Source organism: Ranitomeya imitator, chromosome 3 (genome assembly GCF_032444005.1).
Source record: "Ranitomeya imitator isolate aRanImi1 chromosome 3, aRanImi1.pri, whole genome shotgun sequence".
Classification (NCBI taxonomy): Eukaryota; Metazoa; Chordata; class Amphibia; order Anura; family Dendrobatidae; genus Ranitomeya; species Ranitomeya imitator.
The window spans coordinates 634,005,816-634,026,511 of record NC_091284.1 but is presented as its reverse complement, the minus strand read 5'-3'; the positions used below and the strand labels follow the sequence as shown (position 1 = coordinate 634,026,511).

At 41.1% G+C, this 20,696-nt stretch overlaps 1 protein-coding gene across 2 annotated transcripts in view; it reads right to left on the bottom strand.

The window, feature by feature from the left end:
- Positions 1–20,696, bottom strand: part of DIAPH3 (diaphanous related formin 3) — a 789,152-nt gene that overhangs the window by 259,753 nt on the left and 508,703 nt on the right. For both annotated transcript variants that reach the window (XM_069758173.1, XM_069758174.1), the window contains exon 25: positions 1,604–1,739. In XM_069758173.1, coding sequence (XP_069614274.1) covers positions 1,604–1,739 — 136 coding nt within the window. The remainder of the gene's footprint in view (positions 1–1,603; positions 1,740–20,696) is intronic.

The following is a 20,696-nucleotide window of genomic DNA, read 5'->3' as shown; positions in this document are numbered from 1 at the left end:
ACGTAGCGGTCTCGCGAGATTGCTACGTCGTCATCTCGCAAGACCGCAATGCATGGACCGGACCATCGCGAGGAGCGGGAAAGGCCTGGGCTGGATCCGGGGTCTGACAGAAGATGAGTATATAATTATTTTTTATTTTTTTATTATGTTTAACATTAGATCTTTTTACTATTGATGCTGCATAGGTAGCATCAATAGTAAAAAAAAAATGGTCACACAGGGTTAATAGCAGCGTTAGCGGAGTGTGTTACACCGTGGCATAACACAGTCAGTTAACGCCGCCATTAACCCTGTGTGAGCGCTGACTGGAGGGGAGTATGGAGCGGGCACTTACGGCAGGGGAGTAGAGAGTGGCCATCTCGCGGCCACACTGTGCCACAGACAGACGGAAGTGACCCTTAGACAATTATATAGTAAATAATGTTGATAAATTCCAGAAATATCCCATCAATGTTAAATCTGGGTAGATCTATTTGGCAAGGTTCATATTGAACTAGTATAAAAACATTTTAAAAAAAGAAAAAAGGGTTGCTGACCACCCATTCATTTTGTGCTGGAATGGTTATGCTTTGCGGTTTATCTCCGAGCAACAAACAATTATTTCTAAATAGGTTCATATGTATCACAAGCATATGCCTTAAAGGGGTTACACTCTGTGAGGAGTCTCTGGTGCCAGGAGTAGGCGGTCATGTGACCATAAATACGCCTCACTTAATAAACTTCTATTGAGCGAGGACACACCCAACTAGTCAGATTGTAGCCAGGAGTATGCATATCGTATGACAGCCAGTGTGTACGATGTGAGGATTCACAAGTCTGCAGTCACATAGTGACTACAGACTTGTAGCTTTAGTCTCAACAACCCCTTTAAGTCCTTAGCAATATTGGATATACGGATATGTCTTATCTGTGAGGATGTTTGTGCAAAAGGACATACTGCATTTAGGCCCCAACAGGGCTTTTTTCCCCAAGTCCTCGCAAAACAGGATTCGGAAGTATGCAACAGGACCATACACTATAATAGTGCCAACAGAGCAAACGTGTGCATTCTGGAGGCGGACACCCAGACATAATCTAGTACTGCTGAGTGTCCGCCTCCAGTAGGAGCACACACACAAAGCCGATGCACAGCAGACAGTACTTTCGCTCTGTCAGTACCAGTCTAAGTCTATGACTCCGTTGACGCTTACGCCTAAATCCCGTTTTGCAGGTGGTATAGACATAAGCCCCAATGTGAGCCACTGAACGGGTGTCTACACGCAATGTGAAAGCAACCTAAGCTAGCAGAGGTAGTGCAGTGTAGGGCAATGTGATAGACATGGATACCTGTTTCGACGTTAGTGCCCAGATGAGCAGAAATTAGCATTTTATTCCTAAGCAAATTAGGCCCACAAGTGCACCTCCGATGCTCGGTTACAGTCCTAGCCAGCGCCTCGCTCCGCCACTTGAGAGACAGTAGAGACCGCAGCTCTCCTACAAAACGTTACCCTATCCTTCACCTCCATTAGAAGGGCACCTGTGCAGGAACTTTGGAGAACATCCCACCATGTGCACCTTTAAGTGGTAGGACATTATCCACACTATCACCACAGACACTACGTACCTCTGTTCTTTTCTAGCAGGCGTTTCTTTTTCTTCTGTCTTTCTGCTTTCTCCTTTTCTGCCATTTCCTTCGCCAGCCTGACTCGCTTTTGTTTTTCTTCGGCCTCTCTTCGTCTGAAATTCTCTTTTGTTGCTTGCTACAGAGAAAGAAAATTAAATCTCATTAATTAGGCGTATGAATGATAGGGGGACATGATACTGTATTTACAATCAATCTGAAAATTAATGAAGATTTAGAGCTATTGCTTTCCTTCCCGCACTACAAAGGCTTTACACTAATGGGTACATTTAAAAAGTTCCTGAATCATTGGAAAGTCTGCCACGTGCCAGATCTATTTGTCTTCAGGTGTAGAAAGAAAGCGGTGTGTCACAAAGAGCATTAATTATATATAATGCCCAACTTACCTTAACAACGCAGACTACTTTCCAAATGTCACAATCTCTAGTGTTATCGTATACAGATCCGGGAGGACAGCTTGCCACTCACTTATTAATAGAAAGTGGCACCATTATGGAAACCAATACAATAGAGAAAGTTTCCAGTGCATCACATGAGATCATAGCAAATCAATTCATGGAAGGGGAAAAAACAACAAAAATCACCATCCGTGCACCACTTACAGAAAGCTGGCTCCCTCCCGGCAGAACACAGACATTTTACCATTTGTCCCGATTTCCAAAATGCCCTTATTTTATTGCAGGTAAGGGGAGGACGCAGCCTTATCTGTAGCCAGAACGCTCTGCTCAGTAACCTGCCTCACAATCACTTTCTAGAAGGCTTATCTTCACTTACAACCCGAGAAACTAACATTTTAATTAGAAAACAAATAAGGGGCATTTTAATTACCGTAAGTAAATAAAACAGACTGATCAGTGGTGAGAGGGCACTGAACTCTCTTCTAGCTACAATCTCAAGAGGAATAATTACCGCAATTGCTGATACTCCTGTATCATGAATACATGAAAATCTGTGTCTTCAACCTCATTGTAAGCTAGAGGAGAAGGAAACTCGCTCAGATTAAAGTCCGTTAACACTGGCTGACAGCCAGCACTACATACAGGTATTTGCTTGTTATTGGAGGTCATTTAGTTGTCTGTTTCCATAGGCTTACCGACTCCAGATAGGCACCGAATTATCTGTAATAAATGGACACAAACTGCCATTGTTCTCGGCAATACAAGTCTTGATTTCACAAGAAGATGTGCTCCCAAGAATGGTCATCTTTTGTATCATCTCACCCGACGATCAAGCATTTTGCTAGTTTGTCAGGTGATGGACAACCTGTTCACACTATTCCATTATCGTGAAGAGAGCATTCCTAGGAATTATTAATTGTTCAGTGTAAATGGACATTAACATTAATTTTATAGCTAATTATAAGGGGTTTTCAGTGATCTAGTGTCTCCAGGTAAGGTTCAGTGTAAAGATGGCCATACACACTAGACAGATGACTGCCGCATACACAGCAGCAATCATCCGACTGAACACTCCTGTGTTCTAGGAGAAAGCTGTTGAATGCTATGTCAGCAGGTGGCTGATAAAGTGACTGACAGTCAGCCATGAGCAATCGACGTCTATCCTTACAATCAGTTGGCCAGCGCCTCCATACCCATTAGACCATAACATGAATCAGTCTAATGTGTATGAGGGACCTAACCCAAACAATGCTATACTCACCCTCCCCGGGGGTCTGTGTGGTATGTATGAAGCATTGGGGTCGGGTTGACAATGCTGCAGCAAATCACAGAGCTAAGCAACTCTGATATATACACTAAAAGAGAACACCTCATATACATATCCGAAATATCCAAAACCAAAAAGGGGAAATATAATCCTCCATATATACATATCAACCAATTGAGAAACAGTTGGAGGTGAGATTTCCAATATAAATATCATTTATTAGATTAGATAACAATACAAAAGTTAGAATACAATAATCCACATAAAAGAGAGTACATGTCAGACGGAAACAACCCATCTGTAAAGTGGTGTCGGCAAAGAAAGAGACATAACGGGAACAGAACACCAGGGCAAAAGCAGACCTAAAAAATGACACAGGATACTATATAGGTGTATGGTAGCGCTTACACTAGAAGTGACCAAACAATAGAGTGGCACGAAAAGCGCCCATCAGCCCAAAATGCCGCAGTAAGTGTAACACGAAATCCATAAGCCAGTATAACCAGGATAAAATGAATAACGGCCTAGAGCATCGGATAGTATGTATTACCTGCGGTCATATTTGCCCAAGTGTCCGACCCGCACTAGATCACCTCGACGCGCGTTTCACCACGCCTGTGGCATCATCAGGAACTCTGATCTCCGTGATTTGTATGGACAGCCTGTGTGTTGTGACTGTCACACAGCCGCGTCACATGCAGCTGCGGAGCCGGACCGCTGACCATTGGGAGCGCTCCAGGTATCCGGGCTCTGCTGCAGCTTCTTCAGCAACTGCTATACCTTGCCGGGAGGGAGCCGGATATATTCACTCATCTTTAGTTAGGAGATTAGTGCCACTAAATACAGGTTGCTGTACATATGAAATAGGGACTATTTTGCATATATTTTCCTGAAGCACTACCTGAAAGACTCCACACACGTGGGCTGGATCTCCTCAAGGCCTGTGTCACGCGAACGTATCTGCCATCCTTTTAATATGGAATGAAATACAGTGCTAATGAAAACCACATTTTTCAGATCTCTTTGGGCTCCCTTAGTGATTACCGATACGTTTTTTTTTTACTCACCTGAGATATAAAAGAATAGCATCCCCAATGGGTGAAAATGCCGCAGCCGTCCGCTGTACACTATAGCTGACGCAATGCTGCATCAGCCACAATCAGCGTTGGCACCGACCATAGATGCAGCTGGCAATAGTCACATCTAAATGGTTAGTGTGGGGACTCCATCATTAAGTCCATTGGCAGCCACAGTAATTCACAGCCAAATAATGGCTTTAGTCTGTCGGCTATAGTGACCTGTTCAGAAGTTGCCAACATTTAGGTGGTAAAAATAACATTTTTCATTCAGGTCACTCCACTTTGCATTAATTCTTGAAAGCATATGAAGGGTTAATAAACTACTTGACAGCAGTTTTGAATATGGTGGGTGTTGTTTTTAAAGTGGTCTCCCTTCTGGGGGGGTGGTTACAGTATATTAAGTTCCCAAAAGTCACTTAAAAACTGATCAGATCCCTAAAACATAAGTTTTGTAAAGTTTCTTGAAAATATTAAAAATTGCTGTTACATTTTTAAACATTTGACATATGGTGCTGATGTAAGACAGACATGAGCTAAATATTATTTATTAAAGGGTACCTGTCAGCAGATTTTGCCGCTATAAGATGTGGCCACCACCTTTCAGGGCTTATCTACATCATCTACATCGCACTCCAGTGTAGGCGTACTTATGTGCCCTGCTAAGGGCAGAGTAAAGTACTGCAGTGCGCAGGCGCCGGACCTCTCTGACCTTGCCCAGCGCCTGCGCACTGCAGTACTTTAATACCAAGGAGCGATGAAAAAGCAGGAGGGCGGCATCGCAATTAGATGGGAGACACCGGACCCCGACCTACGACACCCAGGTGAGTATAATATAACTTAGAGTGTGTTTCCACGGTCAGGAAACGCAGCATCCAGATGTTACAGCATAGTGGAGGGGATTTCCAGAAATCCCGTCTCCACTATGCGTTAAAACACGCATGCGGCGGCCCTGCGTAAACGGACATGCGGCGTAAATGCAGCTTACTATGCATGTCTCCTAATTTACATGCGGACTTACATGCCCCGCCACCGGAAGTTCCGCGTCCACTGCAGGTATAAGATAACTTATCTTATCGCGAGAACTGCCGTGCATGTGACCGGGGGTTATCTCTGGTCATTAGTCTGTTTCTCACAATCAGCTGTTTGTGAGAAGGCTGCTATGTAGGTGATCACTTGAGAGTTATCTCCGGTGATAATCTACAGGCTCTGCTACATCTGGATGTCAGTCATCCAGATGTAGCAGGGCTGGACTCGTCTAGACTGTGTGCACATACAACCCACACCATGCAACATACAACATTGAACATACAACATACACCATGCAACATACAACATGCTCCATGCACCATGTGTCATGCAAGATACAACATGCATCATGCAGCATACAACATGTGACATACAACATGCACCATGCTACATACAACATGCTACATACAACATGCACCATGTGACATACAACATGCACCATGTGACATACAGCATGCACCTTGTGACATACAGCATGCACCATGTGACACACAACATGCAACATACGGCATGTGACATACAACATGCACCATGTAACATACACCATGCGACATACAACATGCACCATGCGATATGCACCATGCAACATACACCATACAACACATACGTACACTACATACAACATACATACAGTACATACAACAGAGTACATACTCATCACCTTGATCCCCGAAGCCACATTGTCACCTGTAAAAAAATATTAAAATAATAAACAAACAATATACTCCCTGATTAGCAGATATACAATTAAAACTAGTGTCCCATGACGATCTCCCGTGGACAGCAGCCACATCAGCTGATGCGACCGCTCTCCAGGGGCTCCAGGAAAACAATGACAGAAGATATCCATCTGCACTGTATCCCTCCGCCCCTGTGAGAAAATAATCCCTAGTCTCACTTCTGGCACTGCTGTGTGGAAAAAATCCCACGCAGCTTTGCCATAAAGCGAGACCCTGAACTAAGGTAACCTCAGTGATACACAGCAGGAGCCATTGTCTCCTGTCATTGTGTCACTGGAGGTCTATAGAGCAGTGACATCACCTGATGTCACTGTTCTTTAGGGGAGATCACCATGGGACATTCGTTATTAATTGGACTACGGCGGACAAGTAGTATACGGTTGGTTTATTATTTTAATTTTTTTTACAGGCAATCGAGTATAGTAAGTATGGTTAAATTAAGAATAGTAAAATACTTTTTCTGGCTGTGTCTTTATTTATCTTTTTTAAACTCTTTCACTACTATAGGATTAGCAATGGATAGGTGTCTTATTGACGCCTCTCCATTATTAACTGGGCTTACTGTCACCTTACAATAGCAAGGTGACATTAACCCCTTATTATCCCATGTCCCACCTCTACAGGGGAAAGGGAAGAGATGGGCTAAGTGCCGAAATTGGCACATCTTACAGGCTGGGGGCTGGTGTTTGTAGCAAGGGGGGCAATAATCATGGCTCCTGTCTAGGCCATGAATATCAGCCCGCAGCTGTCAGTGTAGCCTTTCTGGCTATAAAATATAGGGGACCCCACGTCATTTTTGGGGGGCCCCCTAATTTAATAGCCAGTAAAGGCTACGCAGACAGCTGCGGGCTGATATTCATAGCCTAGAGAGGGGTCATGGGTATTACCCCTTCCAAGGTTAAAAATATTGGCCCACAGCCATCAGCTTTTCCCCTCTGGCGCAGAAAATTGCGCAGGAGCTCACGCCTTTTTTTCCCGTTTTATTTTATTTTTTTTTAAATTAAACCTTCATTAATAAACATTGGCCTTGCAATTACATATCTACTAGATGGTGGCCCAATTCTAATGCATCGTGTAATCTAGAATATGTATGTATTTTATTTACGAAGTGGTGTTTAAATCTTGCTGCAATATCGCTAATTGGTCGCGGCTGGCCGGGTGCGACCAATCAGAGAAGTGTGGTTTAAATCCCGCGCCAATTTGCGGCCGGACTGTCGCGGGAGGCTGGCGCGACCAATCAGAGATGCGGAATTTCCGTTACATACAGGCGGCAACCAATCAGACACTGGACACTGTTGACGTCACTTATCTCCGGACATTAGCTCCGGACATTAGCTCCGGACATTAGCTCCGGACAAAGCCACGGAAGTTGGCACAAATTGCAGGAAGTAGTATTCTAGGCAATTATATATTAGATAGATGGATAATCTATTTATAGATATATTTATAGATAGATATATCGCTAGATACATAGATATACTAAACATTGGGCTTGGTATTATCTATATCTATTATCTATCTATTTATCTATCTATCATCTATTTAAGGTATCTATCGATATATCTATCTAGCTATCTATAGATGTATCTATCGATAGATATTTATAGATAATAGATACGATAGATAGATCTATATATTATCTATCTACCTATCTATCATCTGTTAATTATCATCTATCTGTCTGTGTGTGTAAACATTCCTCAATGGAGTATGTAAATGAAGAGGTTGGACAAGAAATTGCATCACCATTCTTTTTTTTTTTGTATATCTTTAATGAGCTTACAAAAACACACACAAATCTGCATAAAAAAATGCATGGAAAACGCATCAAAAAATGCAGGAAAAACACATGAAAAACGTGTCAAAAACGCAGGTGACCTGCCAGTGACCTCAGATGCAGATTTGATGCAGATTTTACCTACGTCAAGTCCTGATCAAATCCTGATGCAATCCTGAACGTGGAAACATACCCTTGTTTTTCTTCACTTGCAGGTCGGACCAGTGGCTTATCTACAGCATTATAGAATACTAGATGGCAGCCCGATTCTAAAGAATCGGGAGTCTAGAATCCATATATACTTTATTTATTCAAATGTAAGAATAATACAATTAATAAATAATAGTAAGAAAGAACAAAAATAATAGGCAGTATATGGAGAAAACACCAAACAAAAGTTCAAAATTGGTGTGAAAGTGTCACTGAACCACTTCACAACTAAATATATATAGTTTTGGTAAATGGTATTATCATTTTTTTGACGAAATTCGGCAGGAGCTTGAAGAGCAATGTCACTGGGCCCGCCTCCACGCAGTAGAAACTTGCTGTGAGGTAAAAATTCAAAAATCACACCAAAATGGCGGGCGGAGTGTGTCACAGTACGGCACGTTTCTGATTGGTCGCTCGCAGCAGGCGGCAACCAATCAGACACTGGACACTGTTGACGTCACTTATCTCCGGACATTAGCTCCGGACATTAGCTCCGGACAGGAAGTTGGCACAAATTGCAGGAAGTAGTATTCTAGGCAATTATATATTAGATTTAAAATATGGTTTCAAATTTCTGTTTTTTTTTTTGTTTTTTTGTTTAGAATTAAATGCAAAACATATCGACCTAAAGCTACCATTAAAGTATAATGTGTCACAAAAAAAAACTCAAAATCACTGGGATATGTTGAAACATTCCAGAGTTATGGCCACAAAGCAATCTATTTTCCAGACAGAACACAGTCAAAGTCTGGGCGTAAAATATGGAAGCATCAGTGTTAGCAGCCATAAGGTTTAAAGAAGAAAAAAATGAAAATGTTCACTCCTCAACTCTAATCATAATCTTAACATGTTAAAACAGTACAACTTTATATCACCTGCTTAGAATTCCCTAAAATAATAGATAATGAAATTAGCAGTGGCTAAAGAGTGAGGGGAAGTATTATTTAAGGAAATTAGGCAAAAAGGGTCGATAATGTCGTCCTCAAATTAGCATGTAGCTTATGGGATCAGATTCCATGCCTCTTTTGCGGTAACTGCTCTCGGAGATAACAGAGGAGCAATTGGAAGAAGGTTTTAATTTACATAATTATAATAAAAATAGGCATTGCTTACAGTCACATAATTAGTATCCATTGTAATGGCGCAGTAAGGTGCACTTTGTCAACACGTGTTAGGGACATAAAGTCGTGTAAGATGCCTCACTGCGTTTGAGCAGAGAACACCGAGTCCAATGGGGATCACCGGATGCTGGAAAGCCCGCTTACACATAATTCATTCTTGTGAAGCTTACTTTCTAATATTCGACGACTGTACAGCATAGACTGTAATGCGTATTTCACCAGCCTTAAAAGAATTCGTAATCCCAGTACAATCCAAATGTTCTCTGGATAATGCAAGTTCAAAGTTAAAGATCAGAGTAAGACAGATACAGGATTGCCGAGACTCAACGTAAAGACATTATTGTTAAAAAAATAATTTTTTGTGAAGACTGAACCTAAAGCAGGAATATGGTATGACTATGCGACCAGTACATACTGCAGATAATATTGTAGAGAACAATGGTGGTGCATCCAAATTTATGTGGCGGTTTTATTGTATAGCATAAATCATGAGACAGAACCAAGCCTTAAGTAATAACTGTACATTATAGGTTCATGTTGTAGGAAAATAGTGTAATTGTGCTGACCTTCATAAAGAAATCTGCTGCACTCAATAAATCACGTCATATCTCCTAAAGGGATACAAGAGTCCATAAGGCTGATGATCATTCTTATTCTGTATGCCTTTCATAGATTTATATTAGGCTCCCTAAATACCTACTTGATACATGTTGTTAACCTATAACTTTTGTCGGCATTTTCCCTGATCGTTATGGCCAAGTTTGTCCATAGCTCTGATATTTATAAGGGGACAACCATCGAAAGTTACCGTATACACTTGAGTATAAGGATGTGTACACACATTCAGGATTTTTTGCATTTTTTTCTGTGGTTTTCCACTATAAAAAGGCGGGAAAAAACGCATACATTAAGCATCCTATTATACGAATGGAATCTGCAATTTTTGTGCACGTTGCGTTTTTTTCCCATGGCGGAATCACATTACGGAAAAAAAAACGCAGTATCTTCATTCTTTGTGCGGAATCGTGGAGATTCTGCACACATAGGAATGCATTGATCCGCTTACTTTCCGCATGTGGCTATGCCCACCAAGCGGGAGGTAAGCGGATCATGTGCGGTTGGTACCCAGGGTGGAGGAGAGGAGACTCTCCTCAAGGCTCTGGGAACAATACACCTGTAAAAAAAAATAATTTAAATAAAAAATCGTGATATTCTCACCTTCCGGCGTCCCAGGCAGCCTTCCCGCTCCTCGCGATGCTACCGTTCCCAGGGATGCTTTGCGGAAATGATCTGTGATGACGTAGCTGTCATGTGATGCTACGTCATCTAGGGTCATTGCCGAGAGGCATTACTGGGAACGGGAGCATCACGAGGAGCGGGAAGGCTGCCGGGGAAGCAGGAAGGTGAGAATATCACATTTTTTTTAAAATTATTTTTAACATTAGATCTTTTACTATTGATGCTGCATAGGCATATACCAGGATGGGGATGAGGAGCCATGCATACAGTGGTGGAAATAAGTATTTGATCCATTGCTGATTTTGTAAGTTTGCCCACTGACAAAAACATGAACAGTCTATAATGTTAAGGGAAGGTTAATTTTAACATTCAGAGATAGAATATCAAAAATAGAATCCATAAAATCACATTGTTTAAATTACAAATTTATTTGCATTTTGCAGTGAAAAATAAGTATTTGATCACCTACTCAAAAATATATGTATAGTAGGGGAAAGAGTATAAATCAATATTTGAATGCCCTAACATTAAAAATACTTTTATTGTTAAAACCAAGGCAAACTAATGTGACCAAAAACACAACAAAAAGTGCTCAAACACAAAAACCCAAAAACTAAAGGGAAAAACTAGGCAACCCTAGCTCAAGCATTTATATTGGCCCCTACCCGTCTGCGGAGGTTGGCACCCTAGGGGGGAACGTTGTGGCGCCCCCGCTCCAGGATGGCTGACCCTAGAGGCCCTGATAAGCCCTACCGCCGCTAGTGAGAACTTCTACCCACAAGCTAGAGGATCCTCTAACACTAAACAGAGGGCTGCCTGTGCTAAGGAAAAGCTAGGTCCCCAATAAATGTAAAAACAATGTATGAACACACAGGCGCGTATTGATTGGAACACCAGATAATACCGCACTGAAAGAGAGAAAACTTATGTATCGGCCTGAGTGACCAATGTATCACTCTTATAGAAATCCCATATGGTAAGGCAAGGGTCACCAGATCACCTATACATTTCACCTAGATACATACAGTATAGGATAATTTTTATATTTGACCAGATAAATGTGTCATTATATGCAGTACAGGATAAATTTGCATTTGACTAGATAGATGCATCATTAGTCTATACCCCCTGCAGACCGATCTGGTGCTGGTAACACTTTGCATGGAAACCAAAATATATGGGATACATAAATACTTATCTCAAGATGTGTCAGCGGTAGTTCCCAATACGCCCTTATTATTTAACGCCTCAACGCGTTTCGCCCATTCAGGCTCATCAGGAGGCCTGATGCAGAGATGATATGTGTCATATCTGATGGTAGAGTGTTTTTGGTCACGTTAGTTTGCCTTGGTTTCAACAATAAAAGTATTTTTAATGTTAGGGCATTCAAGTTATGATTTATATATAAGTATTTGATCACCTACCAACCATTAAGAGTTCTGGCTCCTACAGACCAGTTAGACGCTCCTAATCAACTCGTTACCTGCATTAACACTAGAAGTCCCAGTGAGGGGTCATTTAACATTTCTACCTTTGGAACTCGAAATTTCTGGGACTTCTAGTGTTAAAAACAGCTGTCTTACATAGTCACCTTTATAAAAGACTCCTGTCCACAGACTAAATCAGTCAGACTCTAACCTCTACAACATAGGCAAGACCAAAAAGCTTTATAAGGATGTCAGGGACAAAATCATAGACCTGCACAAAGCTGGAATGGGCCATAAAACAGCATGTAAGATACTGGGAGAGAAGGAGACAACTGTTGGTGCAATAGTAAGAAAATGGAAGAAATACAAAATGACATCGACATCGATCTAGGGCACCATGCAAAATCTCACCTCGTGGGGTATCCTTGATCATGAAGAAGGTGAGAGATCAGCCTAAAACTACACAGGGTGACTTTTTAATGATTTCAAGGCAGCTGGAACCACAATCACAAAGAAAACCATTGGTAACACAATACACCGTAAAGGTTTAAAATCCTGCAGTGACGGGGCCCCCTGCTCAAGAAGGCACATCCACAGGCCTGCCTGAAGTTTGCCAATGAACACCTGGAAGATTCTGTGATTGGGAGAAGGTACTGTGGTCAGATGAGACAAAAATTGAGGTCCGTGGCATTAACTCAACTTGCTGTGCTTGGAGGAAGAGAAATGCTGCCTATGACCCAAAGAACACCATTCCCCACAGTCAATCATGGAGGTGGAAACATTATGTTTTTGGGGTGTTTATCTGCTAAAGTCACATGACCACTTCACCACATCAATGGGAGAATGGATGGAGCCATGTACTGTAAAATCCCAAGTGACAACCTCCTTCCCTTCGCCAAGACAGTAAAAATGGGTTATGGCTGGGTGTTCCAGCAAGACAATGACAAAAAACATACAGCCAAGGCCACAAAGGAGTGGCTCAAAAAGAAGCACACCAAGGTCATGGAGTGGTCTAGCTAGTCTCCAGACCTTAATCCCATAGAAAACTTATGGAGTTGAAGGTCCGAGTTGACAAGCAACAGCCTCAAAATCCTAATGATTTAGAAATGATCCGCATAGAGAGGACCAAATTTCCTCCTGACGCGTGCAAACCTCATCATCAACTACAAAAAAGTCTGACTGCTCTGCTTGGCAACAACGTTTTTGCCACCAAATATTGTTCGCCAGAGGAATGAAATACTTATTTCTCACTGCAAAATGCAAATACATTTATATAATTTATACAATGTGATTTTCTGGATTTTATTTTTGAGATTCTATCTCTCAATGTTAAAATTAACCTACCATTAACCCCTTCACCCCCAAAGCTTTTTTCAGTTTTGTGTTTCCATTTTTCACTCCCCTTCTTTCCAAAGCTATAACTTTTTTATTTTTCCGCCAATATGGCCATGTGAGGGGCTTATTTTTCGTGGGACGAGTTGTACTTTTGAACTATACCATTGGTTTTACCATGTCGTGTAACAAAAAACGGGAAAAAATTCCAAGTGCGGTGACATTGCAAAAAAAAAGTGCAATCCCATACTTGTTTTCTGTTTGGCTTTTTTGATAGGTTCACTAAAATCTAAAACTGACAGCCATTGTGATTTTCCAGGTCATTACGAGTTCATAGGCACCAAACATGTCTGGGTTCTTTTTCATCTAAGTGGTGAAAAAAAATTCCAAACTTTGCTAAAAAAAAAAAAAAAATAGCGCAATTTTTTGATACATGTAGCATCTCCATTTTTCATGATCACGGGTTGGTTGAGAGAACATTTTTTGCGTGTCAAGCTGACGTTATTAATTACACCATTTTGGTACAGATACATTTTTTGATCGCCCGTTATTGTGACCAAAAAAAAGTAATTCTGGCGTTTTGTCTTTTCTTTATCGCTACGCTGTTTAGCTTTCGGGTTAATCCTTTTTTTATTGATAGATTGAGCGATTCTGAAAGCGACGACACCAAATATGTATAGATTAGATTTTTTTTTTGAATGGGGTGACAGGAGGGTGATTTGAATGTTTATATTTTTTTTATTTTTTTAAATATTTTTAGAAACTTTTTTTTTTTTTTTTTTTTTTTTACTTTTGGCATGCTTCAATAGCCTTCATGGGATTCTAGAAGCTGCCACAACTTGATTGGCTCTGCCACATAGAGGCGATGCTCAGATCGCCTCTATGTAGCTGAATTGCAGACTTGCTATGAGCGCCGTCCATAGGGTGGCGATCACAGCAATCCAGCATCAACAACCATAGAGGTCTCAAGGAGACATCTGGTTGTCATGCCGATCCACCTATGACCCCCGATCATGTGACAGGGGTCACTGATACGCACATTTCCAGCCCGATGGCTGGAAGCATGATTTAAATGCCGCTGTCAGAGTTTGACAGTGGCATTTAATTAGTTAATTGGCGCGGGTTGATCACAATTCAACCCGCGCCTATTGCAGGCACATGTCAGCTGTTCAAAATAGCTGACATGTCCCGGCTTTTAAGTGGGCTCACTGTCGGAGCCCACATCAAAGCAGGGGGATTCTGACATCGGCGTAGTAGTACGTCCGATGTCAGTAAGGGGTTAAAATTATAGAATGTTCATGTCTTTCAAACTTACAAAATCAGCAAAGGATCAAATACGGTACTTATTTCCCCCACTGTACCAGGATAGCTATGAGAAGTCAAGAATATCAGAATATGGATGAGGAGCCATGCATACCAGGATAGGGATGAGGAGCCATGCATACCAGGATGGGGATGAGGAGGCTATGCATACCAGGATAGGGATGAGGAGCCATACATACCAGGATAGGGATGAGCCATGGATACCAGGATAGGGATGAGGAGCCATGCATACCAGGATAGGTATGAGGAGCCATGCATACCAGGATAGGGATGAGGAGCCATGCATACCAGGATGGGGATGGGGAGCCATGCATACCGGGATAGGGATGAGGAGCCATGGATACCAGGATAGGGATGAGGAGCCATGCATACCAGGATAGGGATGAGGAGCCATGCATACCAGGATGGGGATGAGGGAACAATGCAAAGCGGCTTTTACTTGAGTCAATACGTTTTCCCAGTTTTTTGTGGTAACAATAGGTGTCTCAGATTATACTCAGGTCGGCTTATGCTTGAGTATATATGGTATTTTCCATGTGCAACTAATGATAGTGGTATTGAAGACTGGAGATTGATCCCTTTATGAAAATGTGCACTTTTCAATTGTCATTTTAAATGATAAAATCATTTGAGGCTCAACAAACATAACTGCTTTTCTAAATACACACATTCTGATATTAGCACCTACTTTACCACTAGCACAACTAGAACAATAGATAACCATTTTTTCTTAAAAGGAAAAAGGATTAACAAAGGTTTAGGCTATTTGTTTGTCTGTGGCTAAAGTGTTGAAGATATTGATGCATGCTCAATAGGAGACTCTGTAACCCAAACGTTAGGGAAATAATGAGTTAGCAAAATTTATTGCCAACTAAGAACCTGGAAGAAATCGTTACTATCATGAAATCATTTTGTAGGATCAATATGCTGCTTTGTGCATGGTTAAAGAAGAAAAAGTCTACAAAGTATCAGACAAGCCAAATCCACTTCTAAGCGAGTGTTTGTGTGTACGTATAACACAAGTTGTTTTGTGTGTATCTATCTATATACACACAGTTATGTTCAGAAGTATTTGGACAGTGACAGAATCTTTGTGATTTCAGCTCTGCATGTCACTATTTTTTTTTTTATTAAAATGAAATAACAGATACAATAGAAGTGTAGACTTTCAGGTTTAATTAAACAGGTTGAACCAAAATATCTTATAAAACGTTCAGAAATTACAACCAATTATCTACAAAGCCTCATTACAGGGGCTCAAATGTAACTGGGCAAATTAACGTTACCATAACTAAAAGGTTCCTTTTTAATACTTTGTAGACAATCCTTTGCAGGCAATAACTGAAGTCTGGAAGCCATAAATGTCAGCAAATGCTGAGCTTCGTCTTCCTTTGTGAGGCTTTGTCAGGCATTTGCTGCAGTTGACTTCAGTTGATGCTTGTTTGTGAATCTTTCTACTTTAAGTTATTTCCTGTGAAATACATGCTTGATGGAGTTAAGATCGGGTGATTGACTCAATCAATGCAGAATATTACACTTTGCCTAAAGAAGAAAAAAACAACAATTCCTGGGTTGCTTTCGCAGTGCGTTTTGGGTAATTGCCCAACTGTATTGCCAAGCGCCGTTCAATCAACCTTGTTGCATTTGGTTGAATTGGAGCAGAGAGTGTCTCCCTGTGCACTTCAGAATGCATCCAGTTGCTTAGGTATTCAGTCACATCATCAATAAATATTAGTGACCCAGTGCCATTGGAAGCCATGCATGCACATGTCATCACATTGCCTCCGCCGTGTTTACAGAGCATGTGGTATGACTTGGATCATGAGCCACTCCAAGCCTTCTCCATAGTTCTTCTGCTCCATCATTCTGGTAGAGTGTGATCTTAATTTAATCTGTCCAAAGAATGCTTTTCCAGAACTGAGCTTCTGATATAATTGTGAAATTGCCTGAGGCATCTACATATTAAAGAGCTGTAATTCCGAAACCCTTACTCCAAACAGGATGTGAATATCCTCAAATTAAAGTTGAGAGCTTGTACTTTGAGCTCATATTGATTATATATTGGCATCTTGAACATGTTTTGGAAAACCACTAAAATGCCAACTCTTGTGTCACTGTCCAAATACTTCTGGACCTAACTGTACATACACTACACTGTGTGCAGAATTATTAGGCAAGTTGTATTTTGATCACGATACTTTTTATACATGTTGTCTTACTCCAAGCTGTTCAGGCTTGAGAGCCAACTACCAATTCAGTAAATCAGGTGATGTGCATCTCTGTAATGAGGAGGGATGTTGTCTAATGACATCAAAACCCTATATAAGGTGTGCACAATTATTAGGCAACTTCCTTTCCTTTGGCAAAATGGGTCAGAAGAGAGATTTGCCTGGCTCTGAAAAATCCAAAATTGTGAGATGTCTTGCAGAGGGATGTAGCAGTCTTGAAATTGTCAAACGTTTTAAGTGTGATCACCGAAAAATCAAGGGTTTCTTAGCAACTAGCCAACAGAGTCGCAAGAAGCATGTTGGGCAAAAAAAGGCGCAAAATAACTGCCCATGAATTGAGGAAAATCAAGCGCCATATTTCAGAGCTGCAAAATTGCTGGAGTAACAAAAAGCATAAGGTGTGCGATACTCAGGGACATGGCCAAGGTAATGAAGGCTGAAAAACGACCACCTTTGAACAAGAAACATAAAACGTCAAGACTAGGCCAAGAAATATCTTAAGACTGACTTTTCAAAGGTTTTATGGACTGACTAAATGAGAGTGACTCTTGATGGGCCAGATGGATGGGCCAGAGGCTAGATCAGTAAAAGGCAGAGAGCTCCACTCCGACTCAGATGCCAGAAGGGTGGAGGTGGGGTACTGGTATGGGTTGACGATGGAGTGAAGCTCAATTTCCAGACCTACTGCCAGTTTCTGGAAGACAACTTCTTTAAGCAGTGGTACAGAAAGAAGTCAGTATTGTTCAAGAAAAACATGATTTTCATGCAGGACAATGCTCCATCACATGCCTCCAACTACTCCACAGCGTGGCTGGCCAGTAAAGGTCTCAAAGAAGAAAAAAATAATGACATGGCCCCCTAGTTCACCTGATCTGAACCCCATAGAGAACCTGTGGTCCCTCATAAAATGTCAAATAATTAAATAAATAGGGCAGCACACTGCAGCGCCAAAACATGCAAACTTGAAAAAACGAAATTTGAACTGCATTACTGCACTAGAAATATGAAAAATGAGAGCTTTTAGCGCACAAAAATGGCCAATTTTATGTGTACCTCGTAGCCACGTTAAGGCATCTCTCTTATACGAGGTCCTACGCTTGACCTACCTCACTGAGAATAAACGTCTCCATCTGAATGGGTACATGTAAAAACCTCTTCTTGGACTCAAATTCTCTCTCTATGTGGAGGGGTATTGGACCTACTATAATTAAAACACCTGAAGCTAGGAGGCGGGGAGTGCACGATCAGAAGGCTAGAGAATACATTTCAAAAACCTGACCTGCACATCCAAACATAGACTGAGTGTGAACAGGTGCTGAACCCAGAGTCGCCAACTCGTACATAGTTAAATAAATAGGGCAGCACACTGCAGCGCCAAAACATGCAAACTTGAAAAAACGAAATTTGAACTGCATTACTGCACTAGAAATATGAAAAATGAGAGCTTTTAGCGCACAAAAATGGCCAATTTTATGTGTACCTCGTAGCCACGTTAAGGCATCTCTCTTATACGAGGTCCTACGCTTGACCTACCTCACTGAGAATAAACGTCTCCATCTGAATGGGTACATGTAAAAACCTCTTCTTGGACTCAAATTCTCTCTCTATGTGGAGGGGTATTGGACCTACTATAATTAAAACACCTGAAGCTAGGAGGCGGGGAGTGCACGATCAGAAGGCTAGAGAATACATTTCAAAAACCTGACCTGCACATCCAAACATAGACTGAGTGTGAACAGGTGCTGAACCCAGAGTCGCCAACTCGTACATAGTTAAATAAATAGGGCAGCACACTGCAGCGCCAAAACATGCAAACTTGAAAAAACGAAATTTGAACTGCATTACTGCACTAGAAATATGAAAAATGAGAGCTTTTAGCGCACAAAAATGGCCAATTTTATGTGTACCTCGTAGCCACGTTAAGGCATCTCTCTTATACGAGGTCCTACGCTTGACCTACCTCACTGAGAATAAACGTGTCCATCTGAATGGATACATGTAAAAACCTCTTCTTGGACTCAAATTCTCTCTCTATGTGGAGGGGTATTGGACCTAGAGAATACATTACAGGTCAGGTTTTTGAAATGTATTCTCTAGCCTTCTGATCGTGCACTCCCCGCCTCCTAGCTTCAAGTGTTTTAATTATAGTAGGTCCAATACCCCTCCACATAGAGAGAGAATTTGAGTCCAAGAAGAGGTTTTTACATGTACCCATTCAGATGGAGACGTTTATTCTCAGTGAGGTAGGTCAAGCGTAGGACCTCGTATAAGAGAGATGCCTTAACGTGGCTACGAGGTACACATAAAATTGGCCATTTTTGTGCGCTAAAAGCTCTCATTTTTCATATTTCTAGTGCAGTAATGCAGTTCAAATTTCGTTTTTTCAAGTTTGCATGTTTTGGCGCTGCAGTGTGCTGCCCTATTTATTTAACTATGTACGAGTTGGCGACTCTGGGTTCAGCACCTGTTCACACTCAGTCTATGTTTGGATGTGCAGGTCAGGTTTTTGAAATGTAGCCTCATAAAATGTCAGACCTACAGGGAGGGAAAACAGTCCACCTCTCGGAACAGTGTCTGGGAGGCTGTGGTGGCTGCTGCACGTAATGTTGATCGTAAACAGATCAAGCAACTGACAGAATCTATGGATGGAAGGCTGCTGAGTGTCATCATAAAGAAAGGTGGCTATATTGGTCACTAATTTTTGGGGGTTTTATTTTTGCATGCCAGAAATGTTTATTGTGCAATTATATTGGTTTGCCTAGTGAAAATAAACAAGTGAGATGGGAATATATTTGGTTTTTATTAAGTTGCCTAATAATTCTGCACAGTAATAGTTACTTGAACAAACAGATATCCTAAGATGGCCAAATCTAAAAAAAAAAAAACCACTGCAACTTCCAAAAATATTAAGCTTTGATATTTATGAGTATTTTGGGCTGATTGAGAACATAGTTGTTGATCAATAATAAAAATAATCCTCTAAAATACAACTTGCCTAATAATTCTGCACACAGTGCATATGGACAAAAGTACAGCAGATTTAATGACAGCATTCTAAATCCATGAGCACTAAAATGCTTTAGCCTCGCCTATAAAGTTACAGCAGCTTCCATCCATGTGGGAAGATTTTCTATAACATTTTGGAGTATGTTTGTGGGAATTTTTGCGAATTAATGTCGAAGAACATTCATGAGGTTGGATACTAATGTTAGATGAATGCCGGGCTCACAACCTCCATAGTAGTTCATCGCAGAGATGTTTGATGTGGCTGAGGTTAGAGTTCTGTACCAGTCGACTTCTTCCACACCAAATTCATCCAATCAGGTCTTTATGGACTTTACTTTGTGCATGGAGGCACAGCCATACTGGAGCAGAAAAGCTGAAAGCATACAATTGTCCAAATAGTATTGGCACACAGAAGCAGTTTACCACATATGGGGGCATTTTTTAAAAAAAACTTAAGTGCATTTAATTAGGGTTAAAGGTTATGTCTCTAATTGTGTTACATTCATTTTTTGCCAACATTTGCTTTCCACAGTTAGTTTTCTTGCAGTCTTTATTGCTGACTGCAGAATGAGCTGAGAACATGTCAGTCAGACACAACAGTTTGTAAAGCTACATTTAGGCTATGTGCACGCGTCAGGTTTATTTTCAGAAATTTACTTAACAAAACAAGACTTTTTCCGCAGGAAATCCGCATGCGTTTTTTTGCGCGTTTTTCTCGTTTTTTTTGTGTGGAGTTTTTGCGTTTTTTACCGGAGCTTCCCAATACATTAAATAGCGTGAAATTCGCGAAAAATAAGCAAAATGAATGAACATGCTGTGTTTTTTCTGCATTGCGTTTTATTTGCGGAAAAAAAGGCAATATATGCACAAAAATTGCGGATTGCAATCTATTAACAGGATGC